The 18,107-nt window shown below is 37.2% G+C and overlaps 3 protein-coding genes and 2 long non-coding RNA genes across 7 annotated transcripts in view; 3 read left to right on the forward strand and 2 right to left on the reverse strand.

The window, feature by feature from the left end:
- The first annotated feature begins 892 nt into the window (after positions 1-892).
- On the forward strand, positions 893-7,098 carry LOC136240981 (tripeptidyl-peptidase 2-like). Its single transcript, XM_066032074.1, has 9 exons — positions 893-1,819; positions 2,975-3,053; positions 4,975-5,123; positions 5,224-5,320; positions 5,932-6,056; positions 6,175-6,223; positions 6,528-6,645; positions 6,741-6,863; positions 6,917-7,098. Exons 1-7 carry the CDS (start codon positions 1,686-1,688, stop codon positions 6,585-6,587), a joined length of 693 nt encoding a protein of 230 aa, XP_065888146.1. The 5' UTR covers positions 893-1,685; the 3' UTR covers positions 6,588-6,645; positions 6,741-6,863; positions 6,917-7,098.
- Positions 7,099-9,506: 2,408 nt separating this feature from the next.
- LOC136239932 (E3 ubiquitin-protein ligase TRIM71-like) lies at positions 9,507-11,128 on the reverse strand. The gene is made up of 2 exons (XM_066030674.1): positions 10,654-11,128; positions 9,507-10,609 (listed from the first exon to the last, which is right to left on the reverse strand). The coding sequence occupies exons 1-2, from the start codon at positions 11,126-11,128 to the stop codon at positions 9,507-9,509; spliced, it is 1,578 nt and encodes a 525-aa protein (XP_065886746.1).
- An 803-nt stretch (positions 11,129-11,931) lies between these two features.
- Positions 11,932-12,838, forward strand: LOC136240840 (uncharacterized). The gene is made up of 2 exons (XR_010694003.1): positions 11,932-12,042; positions 12,740-12,838. It is a non-coding gene; the product is annotated as an uncharacterized lncRNA (long non-coding RNA).
- A 211-nt stretch (positions 12,839-13,049) lies between these two features.
- Positions 13,050-15,197, forward strand: LOC136240682 (uncharacterized). Its single transcript, XR_010693923.1, has 3 exons — positions 13,050-13,156; positions 14,760-14,837; positions 15,088-15,197. It is a non-coding gene; the product is annotated as an uncharacterized lncRNA (long non-coding RNA).
- A 1,834-nt stretch (positions 15,198-17,031) lies between these two features.
- The window catches only part of LOC136239741 (cytochrome P450 4B1-like), a 34,898-nt gene continuing 33,822 nt past the window's right edge, over positions 17,032-18,107 (reverse strand). For all 3 annotated transcript variants that reach the window (XM_066030469.1, XM_066030468.1, XM_066030467.1), the window contains one exon: positions 17,032-17,236. In XM_066030469.1, coding sequence (XP_065886541.1) covers positions 17,131-17,236 — 106 coding nt within the window. In that variant the 3' untranslated portion in view covers positions 17,032-17,130. The remainder of the gene's footprint in view (positions 17,237-18,107) is intronic.

The following is an 18,107-nucleotide window of genomic DNA, read 5'->3' on the forward strand; positions in this document are numbered from 1 at the left end:
CAGAAGAAAGGAACCCTTAAGTTCTTTCTTAATGTCCCATTAGAAGCTACATGGGCCGGTAAGTTGGAAGATATCTCAGGGTACAGGGCCACCTATCCCTACTATACATATTGATGAGATGAGATGTGCACACATAGCATGCACGCAACTTACAAAATATATTAGTAAACCATCCACCATACACTTTAATGTTCACCCGTATTAAGTACATCAGTACTGTTAATCAAGCTACCGTGGTACAGTTCTTTTAATCTGTTTCACAGTCCTGATATTCCACGCATAATCAAAGTACATCAGAACTAAATTTTCATCACCTTCTGCACTACTCTTGTTTCGAGCATTACATTTACAATCAACACCAGATCCTTTAAATCGTACCCACAGCTGATAACCCTTCCTTAACGCATCATCTATGCAATCACTCTTGTGGGACCCATTAGTGCAGTACTGGTAGATTCTGTCAATGAAATCACCGTTCTTGTTTCTACAGGTACTTCCGATGTAAACAACATGTTCCGTCTCTGCACGCTTTGCTTTCCATTCATATATTCCGCAACGGAACGTACTTTTGAAACACCGCTTTAGCGTTTTCTTCTTCATCTTGTAACCTGGTCTGTCGGTCTTTGTAGTTGCACGACGTTTAAAATCATCGTGATTTTTCCGTGGAGTCATGGCGGGTACCCATCCGGACCAACGTCCACTCCATCGGTCAAACAGAGAGCAATCGCATGGTAACCTTTCTCTAACCAAGTGTTCGATTTTTGGTGGCGTGTTCCCCGTGGTTTTCTCCATTGCCCAACGCGTGGTAGTCTGGCGCGACGCACAAACTGTACTGAGGTTTTCACTCGGGTTTTCACCAGTGTTCGAATCCCGTGATGCATTTCGTGAGCGTTTGCGTGACGTACAGGTATCCCGTGAGCGTTAGCGCACAAAATGGAGTCTCACGATCATTTTGATGCAAGGCCTTTTGTAACTTCACTTCTTATGACGACTTCGTGGATACAAGCGTATCTTGTAGAGTTGGTGGCGACTCCTATCATTCTGACACAGAATATGAGGAACGCATGTTCTTAGATGTATCAGCAGCTGGTACTAGTCTCGTCAGCATTTATGTACACTTGTCTAATGAGGGATGATTTGGAGCAGAGAGTGAAGTCAAGAGTATTTGTTTGGCCCCTCTACTTAAGGCCACTCTGAATAAATTCTCTGTTTCCCGTCCACCGCCCGCATCTGGTTACTGTCAGGCTCTAAATATTCCATTATTCCGTATTCTTTCATTATTTTCCGGTTATATTATTGCATACTGACAGGCTCAGTAAAAGCCATCTTGAAACAGTGTCAGCAGTGCTATTAACTCAGTATTTTGTGCTATTTTTGCAACTTAAAAGGAAGGAACAAGCTTAAGCATGCTTTAAAGCAGCTGTTTATGGTTGTGCCAGGCAAATAATGGCTTGAAAAGCTGCCAACCTTATAATGGAAATGGACTGCCCGCCCGCATGGAAATATGCCTTAGTCCAGGACGAGAATCAGAGAATTTATTTGGAGTGGCCTAAGTTAGGAACATCTGTACTGTTATTGGGTCTAGAACAGTAGTACCCACTCTATTCTAGATTTTTAAATTTCCATCCCACTTACAGGTGGTTCATGAGAAGCGTACCACTCTGGAGTCCCTGAAGGATTTGGTGATGACACTGGAAGTGAAGTTATCCTCCAGTATTAGTGTTGACCTCTACTCTACAATGGCTGATGCACTCACCTCTTCCAACAAGTGGCATTCCAAGAAACTGGCTCCTAGAAATGTGGCCTACTTTGAAGACAAGTAGGTCACGTTATGTGCTGCTACAGTACTAGTAGTCTGGCAAGCCAACTGTTTTTGTGTGCAGAAACTATCCGGTCACCTTTACCAGTATTTTGTAGAGGTAAAACATTGTTTTCTCCCAGTAGAAATGGCATTTTTGGTTTTGAAGGCCTCTTATTACAAGTGCTATGAAATGATTATTTCTATAGCTCCTGACAATAGGAAATTCTTGAGTTTCTGTGGGACCTCTATTACCAAGCACCTGTACATCAGCTCAGTCACAACAGTTTCCAGTTTGGATAGAAAATAAAACCCAGCACAATATTCAATTATTCTAATAGAACAGTCATTGGTGTGTTTGGACAGGAACTCATAAGCGCTGAAAGGCACAGAGAGCTTACAAAATGGTTACTTAGTTCATTGTTACAGTATTGTAAGAGTTGTTCAGACTCTTTTAGTTTACAAATAGCACACAAGTACTTAGACTCATCATGGCTCTTGAGGTTAAGTAATTAGACAAATGTTGAAACCACTAGCATCACGCTCTTTAGGTGCTTATAATTTTCTGTTATACAGTGGAACCTCTATTACCTGTATCAGCTCTGTCACAAAAGTTTTTATCTGTCTAGATAGACAATAAAACCCAGTGCCATGTTCAAGTATTCTAGTAGGACAGCCATTGTTGGTGTATTTGGATGATCATGAGTTTTGAGATTGGTCCTACTATACTTTTATTCTAATAATATGTATACAGGGGTGGAGAACAGTAGTACTCCAAAGTGGGGGAGAAGTTACGTGGAAAGCTGGCAATTACAAAATATTTTAAAATCAGATACTGTACAAGTAGATACATCAGTAAATAGACACACTTCATTAATAGATATACTCTAGCATAACTTGTATGTACCACTGGATGTTCTATTAGAGTAGTTAGGTGACTGCTCTATTAGAGTATCTTGATCCCAGCTAATTCACATAGTATTCCATTCTTGCATAACCTTTATCACAAATCCTACTAAATCAAAAGTAGGTTGGTAAGAATAGGTACAAAAGTTACTGTATGTTAGTAACTGGGTATTGGAAAAAGTGAGGAGGCACTTTCCCCTCCCATTTCTTCTCCCCTGCTAAGGATGAGGATAGCTGTTTGACTGTGCATTTGTGTGATTATTTTTTCAGGTTACCTAAGAATTACCAATCAGGTGATCTTCTGAAAGGAAAGCTCACCCTCAGCAAAGCGGACAATGTAAAGAAAGAAGTTAGTGATGACCTAACGTTGGTGGTTTATAATGCACTGTTAGTTGTATTATTTTGGGGCTGGTCCCCCAGACACAACAGACATTTCTCTGTCTGTCTGTCCATTGTCACTTTTGCAAGACCATATTATTATTATTATTATTACTAGGACCGCGTCACATACAACCAAGTACATACACCAACATTGCAACCTACCCATTGGGCAAGTATAAACAGTGCCATAGGAAACACTCAGAGTAGTGTGTGTGTACCTGTGGAAATGATACATATGCATACGTACACAGGCAAGGGAGTTTAACTGGCATCAGAAAACCACAATACTAAAACACAACCTACACAAAAAACCAAGTTAAGTTAGCTATATTGAAAGTAACTATATATTGTAGGTGTGACGTGTCTCTGAAGATGACTCAGCAGTGAAGTGAGGCTATGCAGAATAAGGGATATGGTAAAGGCACAATTAGCAATTGATCCCAATCAAGCCAATATGGCACAACAGACTCTGTTGTAACTAGAGGCCACTGGTGATGTACCTGTATATCAGCGGTGTGGCATTGGCACAGTGATCACAGTCTATAATATTATGCATACAGCCATGCACAACATACAGGAGATAGTTACACATTGTTGTATATGCAGCACTGCATCGGCTTCTTGTTTAGCTATTACAGACTCACAGTAGACTAGTAGTTAAGCCGAGTGGAAAATAATTCCAGCCGCCAGCAAGCCAGATGAAGGTGGCGGTCGGTATAATGAAAATAATTCCAGCCGCTAGCAAGCCAGATGAAGGATGAAGATGTAGACCTATAATACAACTACCGGTACAAGTATTACATTACTCATTACCTTGCTGTTCCAGCTGGTTGTTTATAAGCGCATCAGCTGGTATCCCAACTGGTCATCAGTTGGTCCTTCACTGCATGACGCCTGGAGCGAATATCCTGCACACAAAATACACTGTTTTAAACATACTTGTAATGTTGTTGCTTACCAGTAAAGTGGCGCCTGGCCTCTCCGCGGACGTTTACTAATCTTCTCGTTCGAGCAATACAAGGGCGTGGTGCCGGTCCGGCGTTATATAGAATTACACGTACGGTAAAGTCATCAGCACGAACAGGCGTACTTATTATACGGTTGTGCCTTCATTCACAGGCGAATCTATCCCCGCTTAGTTCATGTCTCTAGGCCTCGTAGTTTTCTCAAACATTATTTATTATTTATTTATTCATTATTAATGACGTAATTTTAACCGCATTTCTTATTATTCTTACTACTTGGTTGTATAATTATTATTTAAATAAAACACATTAAAGCATACACACAATGAAACAACAGTAAATATGACAATTAAACAAAAAGGAATATATCTGTCACAACTGTCAATAAGATGTCTCATCAATAGCCGCTCCATCTGCCAAACTTAGTGATCTCCATTTCGTTCGTGATCCACGCACACATAATAAGGCTGCTCGAATGATTGCAAATGATAATCGTGCCCTCACATATCCCATCACAACACTATAATTCTTACTATAATTCTAATTCTTATAATTATTATTATTATTGACTTCATCACCTTTAATTGTAGCCATCCTGACCACACTGTGTCCTGACATTTATATCAAAACCACTCCTTGGCATCACATTGTAGTTACAGCATGGATTGTATGTGTAGTGTTACTTAGCTGCATCTGTTCAATTAGAGTACTTCTATAAACATGTGTGAATGTATTGAAGTAACTGACTTTGCATACAGCTGGACAATGTTACATCATAAGTGTTCTACGGGCCACAAGAGGGTGAAAGCTTGTAAATACCCATAAGGTTATAGATATAGCATTATTTGGAGAACACCCCAGTGTATTGTTGTTCAGTGGATTCTTGGTATGTGGATTATGATGTTACCTGGTTTTCTATTCCAGGTACACTATCCAGTCCAGTACTTGTTATCAGAGAAACCAAAGAGATCACCAGCAGCTAAACCATCAAGTACCAGTAGTAGTAGTAGTGGTAGTAGTAGCACTCAGGAATATGATAAGGCATTGAAGGATCTAAAGTTACAATGGATGAAGTAATTGTAGTTGTATAGTGCTCACACTACACACAACACAACACATACACTACTCGTACACTGCACTACACAAAGGTTCAATTCTCTATCCTTCATACAGGAAGAAGGTGGTTGATATCTCAGAACTGGAAAGTGAGTTTGGTAGTGATTTGGACTTCTTAATGGCTAAACTATCTTGCTGTGTTGAAGACAAAACGGTAATTTCTACAATACACTCTAATAGAACACACAGCAGTATTTTGTGTTTACTCGAGCAGCATGTGTGCCCTGAATATGCATGCAATACATAACGCGGTCCTCTACCAGTGAGGGAATCATCAAATATAAATTTGTCAAATAAACATACCCTTCTATTTGTCATATAATTTTGCTGTTGAATTTTCTGCTGTTATGGTACCACTATAGATCTGTAGTTGATGTTGGGAATGAAGGTTGCAAAGTAGGGCTGAAACAAATACTAATACTCGATGAGTACTCATTAAGGATTTGGTACTCGGATAGTAAAATTGGTACTCGAGTATTCGCTAAGATCAGCTCACATGATGTATTTGTCATCAGGGAGTGACACAAAGAAGGCTATAGAGTTTGATTGGCATAGCTTTTTTGTCAGGAACACTAACATCAGTACTTTAATACAGTGTGTGTATCATTGTTGTTACTTGAAAAGCTGTAAACTGTTAAAGGTTGGTACAAAACATGTCAAATTGGTATGACTACATGCAACTAGTATTCGTGAGTACTCGAATACTAAAAAGCCATGATTGTTTCAGCCCTATCACAAAGCATTACAAGTGTTACTTCTCTGTAGTGTCAGTATCAGCCAACTGTGGCATCACTAGTGGCTGAGGTATACAAGCAGGTGAATACACAAGATGTATTAGCTTACTGTGGTACTAAGATGGACCTTAGTGTTGGAGCCAGTGATAAGCAAAGGTTAGTTGGTGATACTGTACTACTGTAATGTATCCTAATAGAACAATCACCAATAGTCTTTATTATTAATTACTAGGCAGGCAGTCCATGGTGTATTGCATCATTTTTATCTTTACAGTCAAATGGAGAAGACTAAGAAGATCTTGATGGATTGTCTCTTGGCAGAGGTAAACAATTTGTAGTTTATGATCTCCTTACTCATTATAGTGACCATGAAAATATCCTATAGTGATAGCAAAGGTATACCTGTTCTTCATGACTAATAAAACCACCTCATTATAGTGATAATTTCAAGCAGATCCCCATCATAGCTAAAATGTACTGTGTGACCACACTACTAATTTGTAGTTGTCATTTCTTGCACTAGGATGCAATATCCCTTTGGTATAGTAATTCCTTGTGCTGTTCCTGTATAACATGTTTCGTGTGTGTGCGTACATGCATGTGTGTGTACACAAATGTGTCTTATAGGGTGTGGTCATTGCAAGAGAGCTCAAAGAGAATGTCACTGATCCTTCGTCAATATATTGATAGAATGAATGAAATATACATCACATTACACCAACTATTAGACTCTAAAGATACTTAGGTATAGTCAATACACCAAGAAGTAAACTAGAGATTGTACCATTTTGGCAACCACTACAGATTGTGCATCTTGCAATATATTATTAATTTATACAGTTGTGGAGTTTTCGGATACAGTTTGCAAGAGCTTTACAATACAATGCCTTTTTGGCTAAACTACTTGAAGAAGAAAGTAGTGATACCGGACCAAACAAGGATCGAGATTTAGAGCTCATCAAGGTTGTCCAAACTTCCACTACCATATTGTAGTAAGCTACTATCACTCTTAACAGGTGTTTGACAAACTGGGATGGGGACACTATTCTACTGCCTTAAGAAGATGGTTGCCTCGAAATTATCCCACAAATTATCAACCTTTCTGATGATATCATTTTGAAACATTTGATATAAACAAATTGGATTGTGTAGTAATATATTTTCACACTAATTTATTGAGCACCTAGCTATCAAAGAAGAGTAGTGGATAGGGTACAGTCATACTAAAACCTGAAGTATAATTTTAAAAATCAACTTCTGTAGTTTAAGTTTCTTCTAATTCAGGCTGTATGCCTACTTGTATAATACCAGGTAGCTAAGTGCTAAATTAGTTACCACAATGGATGATAATGGTGTTATAGTGAAAACTGTTTCGTTTAAACTAAAACTCATCTTTGTGGAAAGAATGGAATCCGTTATAGGTTTCAAGATAACTGAGGAACATTTCAAGTTTATTCCTCAGAAAGATCTAGAGGGGAAGATGAACCTTTTATTATCTAATAGAGTAGTCACTCTACTATCCTAAATAGAAGTGCATTGAATTGTTTAGGAGTTTTTGAATCAAGTTCAACTGGGAAAGCTAATAAAATTTTAAAGGAGACCATAAACAAGATACATATACCATTGGTAGAATCATAATAATTGTTAATTTAATGCTTTCCTCACAGAGAGCATGCATATCCAGTTTTGATGCTGTTGCTCTACTATATAAACAGCTGTAGCTGATTGAGAGTTTATTTTACATGCATACTGTATCCGATGGTGATTATTACAGAGTGTTTGCATTCAGAAAATGTTTGTTATCTATCATAAATGTATTAAATACACACCTTCAAGTAGCTTCTTATACAGCAGTGAGTCAATTCCAAATTGAAATGTTATAAGGAAGGTTACACTACGGCTATAAAGTTTTTGAATTAATAATGCAATGTGACTGCTCTATTAGAGTAGATATCAAGAAAAAGAAGTATTGAAAAAATTCAGTCCATATTTTAATTATTTCCATTTAGGCCTACAATATGTCTGGAGTGCTATGCCAGCATAATGCTAGCATATTAGGTGGATATTTCAAACCATAGATATTAAACTATGGAGCTTAATTCCATGAAAATATAGATCGATACCCCCTAACAGAGCAGTAAGGGGAAACTGCAGAGCATTATACATATCGATACTATCTAATAAAACAGTCAATTTGTAGTTAGGCAGGGGTCTATTATGCTATTTATTCTTCCAATTATTCTTTCTGGTAATTCTTTTTAAATTAACCTATTATTCCCAAAATTATTCCTGGAATTTGTGCAAAAGAAAGCATTTTAGTTAGAGTTTTACGTAAGTAACTGCTATATTAGAATTATGGACTCGAAGCTGACTGCTCTATTAGAGTATAAGTGACTGCTCTATAGAGTATCTCGATCTTTTCAACCGTTTTTATGCTTGCACTGTTTCAGTGGTGTATTCAAAACATTTTTGTATCACACTACAAGAAAAACTTATAACTTTGCACTAATTAGCTATTCCTAGAACTCATCCGATTATTCCGGAATTCTTTTCACTACCTATTATTCCCGAAATTATTCCACCATAATAGACGCGTCCCTATTTGTAGTGAAATACTCTAATAGAGCATTCACTGATTAAAATGTTCCCATATAATTGTAAGAAATGTTGCTACCCAACGAGCATAATGCAAGCATAATGGGAACACTTGAAGAGCATAATAGGTGAAAATTTTGGTAACTATCTGAAAGCATTTTAGGCAAAATTTTGAGCATATTTGACTCAGGCCTATTGATTTCCATACCTGTTTTTGCTAGAATTCTGTGTGTTACACTGTTTTCTGTTACTACCCTGCAGAGTAGTTAGAGGCTGACGTCATTTAAAATCAGCCAGGATCTAAGACCATGTTGTGTTTATACACAATTTTTTGCTAGTGGTTGAGGATGGAAGGTCAGCCAATATGCCATGATACATTTTAATTTACAACTGAATAACTATGTTAATGGAATAAAAGTCTGACAGCAAACCAAATCTTACCCAGGTTAGGTTGCATAATATATAATTATAGTCAGTAAAAGACTCAGTATAGTCATATCCAAAAGTTGACCAAGTGTCCATCCAGGTCATGATCATTAGCTTGCAGTGTTAAGAAGTATGGACAGTCAAGGTATACGAAGCCATATATATATACAATGTATTATTTTCATTGCGTTGTGCCTGTGCTTTTTGCACTGAAATATTCTCTCCATTAGAGGTATTTAAAAGCAATACATTTTGAAAGATTTTCTGATTGTACCTGTAAATTTGAAATGCATTCAGGCTATTTATGCAAAAACAAAAAATTGGGATGCACTTATATGGTTTCCCGACCAGCTAGAAATGGACTTGTAACTTAGTTTACATGTTTTCAGATATGCCCTAAGGCAATGATTTTGACGTAGTATCTCAAATGATGTAGTATACCTTACTCAACTTCCACAAAAAATTTGGTGCTTTTATTACAAAATGAACGATTTCATCAAAATTTGTTGCTTAGCTGCTCTACTAAATAAATCATGCACATCTTACCTATCTAAACTACCTATAAAAGGGTTAGTACATATATTGCTAAAATACAACTAGCTTCCTACAAGCTATTACTATTTGTCCATTATCCATCATTACTATTCCACGTGGATACTTAAACCTTTTCTTTCCTTGATAGGTACCTTCAATGGCTGATGTAAACTTCCCATCTTCTTCAAACACCAACACACAATGGTTGTCATATGAACTTACTAATAAATGTCCATCTGATGTGGAGTGTATCCCAACTGGACGTCGCAAGTTGAAGGAGTGATCAGTGAATTTGAAGTTACCAAATACTTTAAGGAACTGTCCTTTTGGAGTAAATACCTGGACTCTGTGATTGTAACAGTCTGTAATGAACAACTGATCTTCACTATTGTTCAGTGTCAGGTGATTAAAGGTACCACGTTCTGTGCCATGTTCTCCAAAACAGTAAGAAAACTGTTCAGACTTGAAAACTTGAATTCTATTATTGTCCTTGTCACATACAAACAATAGTTCTGACTGGGAAAAAACCAAGCCATCAGGACAGTTTAGTTCACCATCATTAGAACCTTCGGTGCCAAACTGGGAAACAAATTCTCCATTTAGTTTGAATTTCTGAATACAGTGTAAGTTACAATCTGCAACATATAAATATCCCTTCTTCTTGTCTACTGTTATTCCAGTGGTGTACTGAAACTTTCCATTTCCACTACCTGCTCCACCAATAACATGAGAGTATTGGAAGTGTATATCAAATATTACTAACTGTTTTGTGGAATGGTCATAAACAATCAATTCATTGTTCGGTCCTTTAGCCAACAGATAAGGATAATTTAATTGCTGGTTAGTTGGTCCATATTTGTCTATGATCTTTGCCACCTGTTTGAGCTTATTATAGTCACGAATGCTCGTCGACACTTTAACTTCTTCATGGTTCACAAGCAATCCTCTCCAGTAAACTGATAACGAATGATCTTCCTTTCTTTTAGGATTATACCATACATGGTACTGTCCTCTTGACTCTTCTTCAATATGCGTATCCTGTAAAAACTCCCTCTCCTCGTTGCAACGGATTTCTAGATCTTTTGATTGGCTCACTACAGAAAATCCAAAAGTGTCTTTCAGTGTAACAGTCACTTTAATTTCACCACTAGTTACTACTGGACAACTAACAGTACAATCGGAAGACAAAACACTTTACAAACTGAATCACTGACAGATTCAATTGGTTTACGGTAGTTGACAATCATGTCACTTGGTTTACACTCTGGATCAAGGCTAGTATGTTCCACTAGCTTCGCTAGTTCATCAACTCTATTCTCAATCCATTTTTTGTACATTAGTAATTGCTTTGCTCCGTTAACTGTTACAGTTCTTTCAGAAAATTTATCACAGCTGACCAATTGACTTTCTATTAACTTCACATTTTCCTTTTGTACAGCGAGTATCTTTTTAAATGAAGTCTTAATGATGTTCACCTTTCCAACTGTTTCTTCTTGTTGCTGCTTCAACAACTTGTACACTTCATCATATGTAACTCTTATCTTCTCAATATTTGCTTCACTTTCAATATCAACTTGCTTTTCACAATGTTCAATTTTCTCTACTCCATTTCTTACTTGTTCTAGCAACTGTTTCAGTCGAGCAGTGACCTGTTTCATCTTCTCTTTCTTCATCCATTACTTCATCAACAAAATCAAAATCATGACCATGGGAGTGATCCTTCAAGTTGCAGTCTCGACATATTAAACTACTACAAGTCTTACAGTACAGGTCTAGTGTCCGATCTGTGTGGTATAAGCAAAATTCCTTCTCCACCTGTGTATCTCCCTTGGCATGCTTGGAACTTTGATTCCATAATACTATGGGTATAGTTTTGTGTGATTTCAATCCCTTTAGCTTTTTGTGCATTTCATTACAATTGCGACATAAAGACTCTGTACAATTCATGCACCACGTGACAGCAGGCCGTAAATCATTCTCGCAATTACTCATATCAGAACAATTCAATATATTTTAATGTCATTCAGCTATAGTATGAAAATGTAGCTAGCTACTGTTTGTTCAATTAGAATTTTTTTTAAAAAACTGATTCTACAGAAACCTGTTAATTTTAGCAACTTTTAATATGCTCACCTGTATAGCACGTATATCATATAGGGGGTGGGTGGGTGAGTGGGTGGGAGGGTGCGGAGGGGTGATGGGTCGCCCACGCACAAGAAGTGGTTGACAGTGAAAAAACAGTCTATAAGTATCATGCAACTGTTTAAATATATACGTTCTTTGATATTGTATATACATTAGTTTGCCAGTGATAGTTATAAACGGCGAACAGAATGTAATGAATTGCCCACCCACGCACAATTTGCGCCTTCGTTAAAATGGCCTTGCTCAAAGACGATTAAATGTCTAGGACGTAGTTTTCTGTATAAATACTTTGGTTTGTTTATCATGCTGTAATATTGAGCTGCTGTGTTATGCTATAATAATATTAATGCTTATATTATTATTTTAATGATGTTTCTATTACTTTAGTGCACGGTGGGAGGTGAAAGCGTCCGTGATGACGATTGGGCACTGTGCAAATAAGGTGAGTGTATGCTTTGTACAAAGAAACCCACGTAGTTGTGCAGGGCTTATCTTCTGTATAGTCTTTGTTTTTTTCGAGGGGTAGTCAACGCCCATGCAAAACACCGAAATGGTGTACCAGAGGGGTTGCCAACGCCCACGCAAAGCACCCAAATGGTGTGTACAAGAGTCCCAATCTTTATGTATTTTAAAAGCATTTAGTGAGATTGCTAACTAGTAACTACCTGTACAGTTGTTGATCTACATCTTGTTTTAGCTATTCGTGATCGATCATTGTCTACTTTGTTAAACTCACTTTCTCCATTATTTTTACGTGATTTTGGATTTAGGATTTGGTTTCTAAAATATTTGTGTATTTCTGATTGGATTTCTCACATAGTGTACAAGAGTCCCAAGGCATTGGCTATCCCTCGCTTTTTACCAAAAGTCAGTTCATCTCTAGTTGACAAAGGTAGTCTGATCATCTAATTATGATATTAGAATCTAAATTAAATTCTTGATCACAGATACACATTTCCCTTGTTGCTATATGTGGTGGACCACAAAATTAACTAATGTAAACAACCCTTACCATACCTTGTAGTGTTTTATTTTTATGTGAATATGTAGTGTAGTGTAGTGTAGTGTGTGTGAGTGTGTGTGTGCATGATAAAGATTTTTTAAATTCACCAATTAAAATGTGACCGTTATTTCCACAGGTTTACATTCTGGAGATCTGCAGACAGCTAACTTGAAAGTTTTATATTGACCATTTTTTTTAAAATTAATATTTAGTTGATTACATTTACAAAGTTGGATCATGTGATCAAAATAGTTTAACGTGTTATTAGCATGATGTACAATGGCTATTGACCATTGAAAAGTTGATGAATTAAACATTCACGAAAGGAATGCTTCATTGCAACTCGCCCACGCAATATAGCGCGCGCTTCACTAATAATTAGTACTCAGCCGGGGTATGCGACTATTGGATTGAGATGGTGATTTTTATAAAATTATTTGTATCATGTATAACGTTCGTAACGAACGGTATAACTAGCTGAAGTATTTAAGCAAGGAGTGATCTAGCCTTGTATCACCGGGATTCGTTAAAAGTTCGCGCCTGGATTGTTGGGGTGAGCCAATATTTTCATTGCCAATGGTTTTATGTGTAATGTTAAACCCCCTACTTTGTACCATGAAAAAGGCCGTATTAAGCTGTTGCGTTTTACGTGAAAGTAGATGTCATCTTGGCCATTCCTGCTATAACCGGGGAAAGGTTTAAAAGTTATCTGACGCTCCATGACAGAGCCTTGAAAACCTGCTTCCAGTGTAGACGCGTGTATCTTGTAAACGAAAAAGAAATTTTTTACAGTCGCTTAATTGTTTGATAGCTATGTGCACTCGGTTTCTGAAATTTCTTCAGCACTTACAGTTTGATGCTTTCTAAAAATTTCTACAAAACGGCTTATAGTAAAACTAGTTGGAATAGAAGCCATCATCCCGTCTTGTGGAAGTGGTGCACGACTGACATAACGGACAACATACAATGACCGCCATTTTCTTATTAGATTCTATGCTCCTCTCTATACATCGCTTACAGAACGTGTGTAGACACGGGATGGTCTTCGGATCAGCAAAAAGATCTCCACAGATGGAACAAGTTATTTCTTCCTTAATCTGTTGCCATTCCTTCTCTACATCGCCGCCTCCACTCGCCATTGTCTGGCTTCACGTGATGCATGCTAAAGTATTTGGGAGTGGCTGCTTCGTAAGTTTCACAGGGAAATCCGGATTCCGTAAAAGGGAAAACCTGTCATGTGTATATGTGACCCAGTCTGGGAAAACCGGGCTTATCGCCTATTTAAAAGTATCGAGAAACGCCGGTTTAAAGTATTTAGTGTGTTGTAGCTCGCCAACGGTTGAAGCTATGTGTACCAAATTTTCACACGCTTTACACCAATTCCTTACCTTCCAGAGCATCCACTGTGAAAATAGCCAACAACTAAGTTTCCCGCTATTTTAGATAGTTTTTAAACCGAGGTTGACTGTATCAGGCGAGCTGCAAATTTGGTGAGAGGCGGGAAAGATACATATGGTGTTCAAAAATTGAAAAGGAAGGCCAAGGGATGAATTAGGCTAAGTTTTGGGCCAGTGAGGTCTCAAAACTGGCTAAAATGAAAGGAAATTCACAGCAGACGTACTTAATCAACACCACAGAACTGTACAGCCACATACTTCAGTGCTGGTCACTGTAAAGTGCTAATAATAATAATAAATAAATAATAAATACAGTCATCCCCAGGCTGACCAGAGCTCATTGAACGGCTTGGGAAAAGCAGCCAGCAAAACCAGACCACTCAAGTCTAGCTGATTTTGATTGTGGAATTAGATAGTTTATTCATATAGCTTTGTGTCCTGGGTAAAAAATCGAATTTGCTGACATGGGCGATAAGACCGGTTTTCTCAGGCTAGGTCACATGTGAACTTTTTTTTTGTAGCTAGCTATGAATATACGTACCTCATTAATATTTTTTATGGTGTTATTTTAGTGTCAAAATTATAGCACACATAGCTAATTTTTTTATGGCTAACTATATATTTTTGAAAGTATATAATTCCTATTTTGTATTAAGGTATTTGTTTAAGTCCACGCTAATACTTTTACTCTAAGTATATAGTTGTAAAAGTTATTACTTTTTATGTTGCATGGTAATTTTTTTACTTCTCTGAATTCAGACAAGTGCCTAATGGAATGTGCAGCTCATATGATCAACCACTTCCTCAATAACTATTCTACTGGCACCTCAATTAAAAGTCTGTTATCTGTTATGTCCTCTAGATCTGTTCTGCGTGTTGTGTCCACTGTTCTGCTGTATCCTTTGTGTGTTGTGTCCTCTGTTCTACTGTATCCTCTGTGCATGTCTGTTGTGTCTTCTAGTATATCTGTTGAATTGTGTACACTGTATCTGGTGTGTCCTGTTTATCTTAGTTAAGAAGCATTCTGTGACACATATAAACTGTTTGTTTTTTCTTTCATCATTTACAAGTACATGTTCCTTTATAGCCTGCAGTTCGTCTATACAAACCAGTCATCAAGAAGCCACAAGCCACCGACTAAACTGATGGAGAGACTAACTGTTTACAGTGTGCATGCATGTGTGCGTGTTGTTATTGCATTTCTAAGTTAATTGAACTATAATTTAGTAATGTACCACAACACGTATGCAGTGTGAAGTGTCTTGTCCTGGAGGAAGCTGGTCTATCACATCACACTTCATTCGTTATTCTTTGTTGATATTGCTAGTGTAACTAGTCAAGAAATTTTTGTTCCAAATTTACACCAGATTTAACCTCAGATGGGTGAATTCTCAAAAAATTTCCTGTGCTGGGTAGAGCGCTAGTTTGTCTTCATTGCAGCTGCAGATTGGAACAATGATTTATGTAAAAACAAACCTCAAAGCCAGTTTACAGTTGGCTTTGGGTATATATTTAAAATACAAAAAGAAGCTAGTGAACCCACTGTGCATTATTAAAATTTATTATCATCTACATCATTGCAGCCATGAAATGGTTGCCACTTTTGATTTCACAACTTATTTTCACCCAGACATTTTAAAGGCCACACCCTTTTTATACAGCTTGGCTGTTTTTGTGTAGATATTATATTATGTTAGTCTATGTGCAAAATAATTATATACGATCTGTGGTCTGCCATGTCTGATGCGCACTGAAACATCTCACTTGTAGGTTTTCATAATCTTCTGCATTTTGCTTGTTGAGATCGTGTACTCCAGAGTCATCACCATACAGATCCCTTAAATCTAACCCACAGTTGATACCCTTTTGTTAAAGCCTTATTAAAGTAGTGAACATACCTTGTGAGATTTATTGGTGCAGTATTTGTTAGTTCTATCAATGAAATATCCTTTGCTAAGCTCTGCAGGTCCTGAACACTAGGTGGCTTTAGAGAAAGAGAAGATGACAATGCTATTTTACCAGGCCACACTAAGGTCACACTCCAGTAAAAGTTTGGAGAAGAGAGAGAGGATTATTCTTGTGGCATATACAAGTATAGTCATCCAACAAAGTAACTTTAAGAATAACTATAGAACTTATATTACAATAACTAACCAGTAACTGATTTAAATAATCTTTCCTCACAATCAAAGCACATATATGATCAAGACTTTTGGCAGCCTTTCAATGTCAACTCTGACTCAAACAGTCTACACAGTCCCCACTTTGTGTCCTTGTTGTATCCGATACAAACACCCGACCCACCTAAACCTTAGTCCTTATAATATTAATAATAAGCACTTACATATGTTTTAAGCATATATAGTTATTGTATTGCTTTTGTCAAGTGGCAGCTGTCACAAGCACATAGTATTGAGGGTAGTGTAGTATTAATGGAAGCCATGAGATGTTGCCGTGAATCAACACCTATGCAGCAGTGGAGAAAGAAATGGGAGAACAAAGGTAAGTAGGTAAGCCATGATACATGCATTGTAGCTGCTGCTGCAGTTGGGGAAATTAAAGGCACATCTCGAGGCAAAACAATGTGGAACAGTGAAGAAATCAAGTCTGTAGAGTTATAGCAATAGTTGAGTATGCTTGGCTGGAAGCATATCAGTCATGCAGTCATTTTAGCAGAAAATTCAGTTATACAAATTTTTGTTTAAAAAAATACATAGAAATTTGTTAGAAGGGTTTGGGGTTGCTCTGAAGGCATTTTTGGGCTTGGTTATGCCTAACCAATACAACCAAGCTGGCGTGAAAGGGAAAATGAGGCTGTGCTTTGGGTGATATATTTGGGTAGGAAAGCCCTAACCTCTACTACGTACTGTATGATAGTCCAACATATTATGTGCTAGTAGATCTATATAGAAACAGCTTTGTTTGTTAAATTCTGTACAGTTTCCATGTATAGATACACACTACAACTTTGAAAGATATAAAACAAAAGTATCCTTCATTGTAGCGAGTATACATTCGTAGTTACTGTAACTAACAATTATAAGCAGTGCAGTACAAAATATACAACTACAGTGTACAAAATATCAGTGTCATGCATGATAACCAGAAATTTTATGCGTAGCTTGTTGAATCACATCGGCACTTGCATTATGTTTAATTTAATTCCATCCTTTGGTTTGAAGAGTGTATGTACGTAAGGCTCCACAAGGTGAGTGGTGTCCACCTCCAGCATAAACCTGTATGTATTGTATACAATAAATCTGTAGGAACTAAGACAGCTTGAACATTCAAATATCACCTGTTGAACATTACAAATATTTAGGCATCATTATTCAGAGTGATTTGAAGTGGCACCTACATATCCAATCTATCACCTCCAAAGCAAATCAGATGCTTGGTCTGCTAAAGCGTAACTTGAGGACATCATTTATTCACCTTAGAGAGAGAGCCTACCTTAGCCTAGTATGCCCTAAACTTGAATATGCAACTACAGTCTGGAACCCTCATTTAACAACTGACAAGATCACTTTAGAAAAAGTTCAGAGGCGTGCTGCACGATATGTCAAAGGTATATACTCCTATCATGCTAGTGTAACACAGATGGTTAACGAACTAAAGTGGGAATCACTAGAGTCTCGAAGAGAACAGCTCTCCTTAACTATGCTATACAACATTCTTAAACAAAATGTCTATTTACCACCTGAATACATACCTGAGTTTCATCTACAGACATCACAGTACCAGCTACAGACCAGATCATGCCATATGTTCAGACTCATCGAACCATTTTGTAACACTGACACCTACAAATACTCCTTTATACCATCAACATCAAGGCAATGGAATGTACTACCTCGCTACATCTTTGAAGCGGAAAACACTGACATATTCAAACCTCTGCTACATAACTATTATTTTGCAATCAATAGCTAACATTATTTATTATATTATATCTTGTGTATATTCTTCTGTTTGTGAAGTTTTCACAGCAAAATTAAATAATAATAAATAATAATAATATTTATCTAATTTGTATTAATTGCTATTCAAACAAAATGTTCTTCTTGAATAAAAACTATAAGGAAACCATTATAAATGTGAATAGAA

This window comes from Dysidea avara, chromosome 12 (assembly GCF_963678975.1).
Source record: "Dysidea avara chromosome 12, odDysAvar1.4, whole genome shotgun sequence".
Classification (NCBI taxonomy): domain Eukaryota; kingdom Metazoa; phylum Porifera; class Demospongiae; order Dictyoceratida; family Dysideidae; genus Dysidea; species Dysidea avara.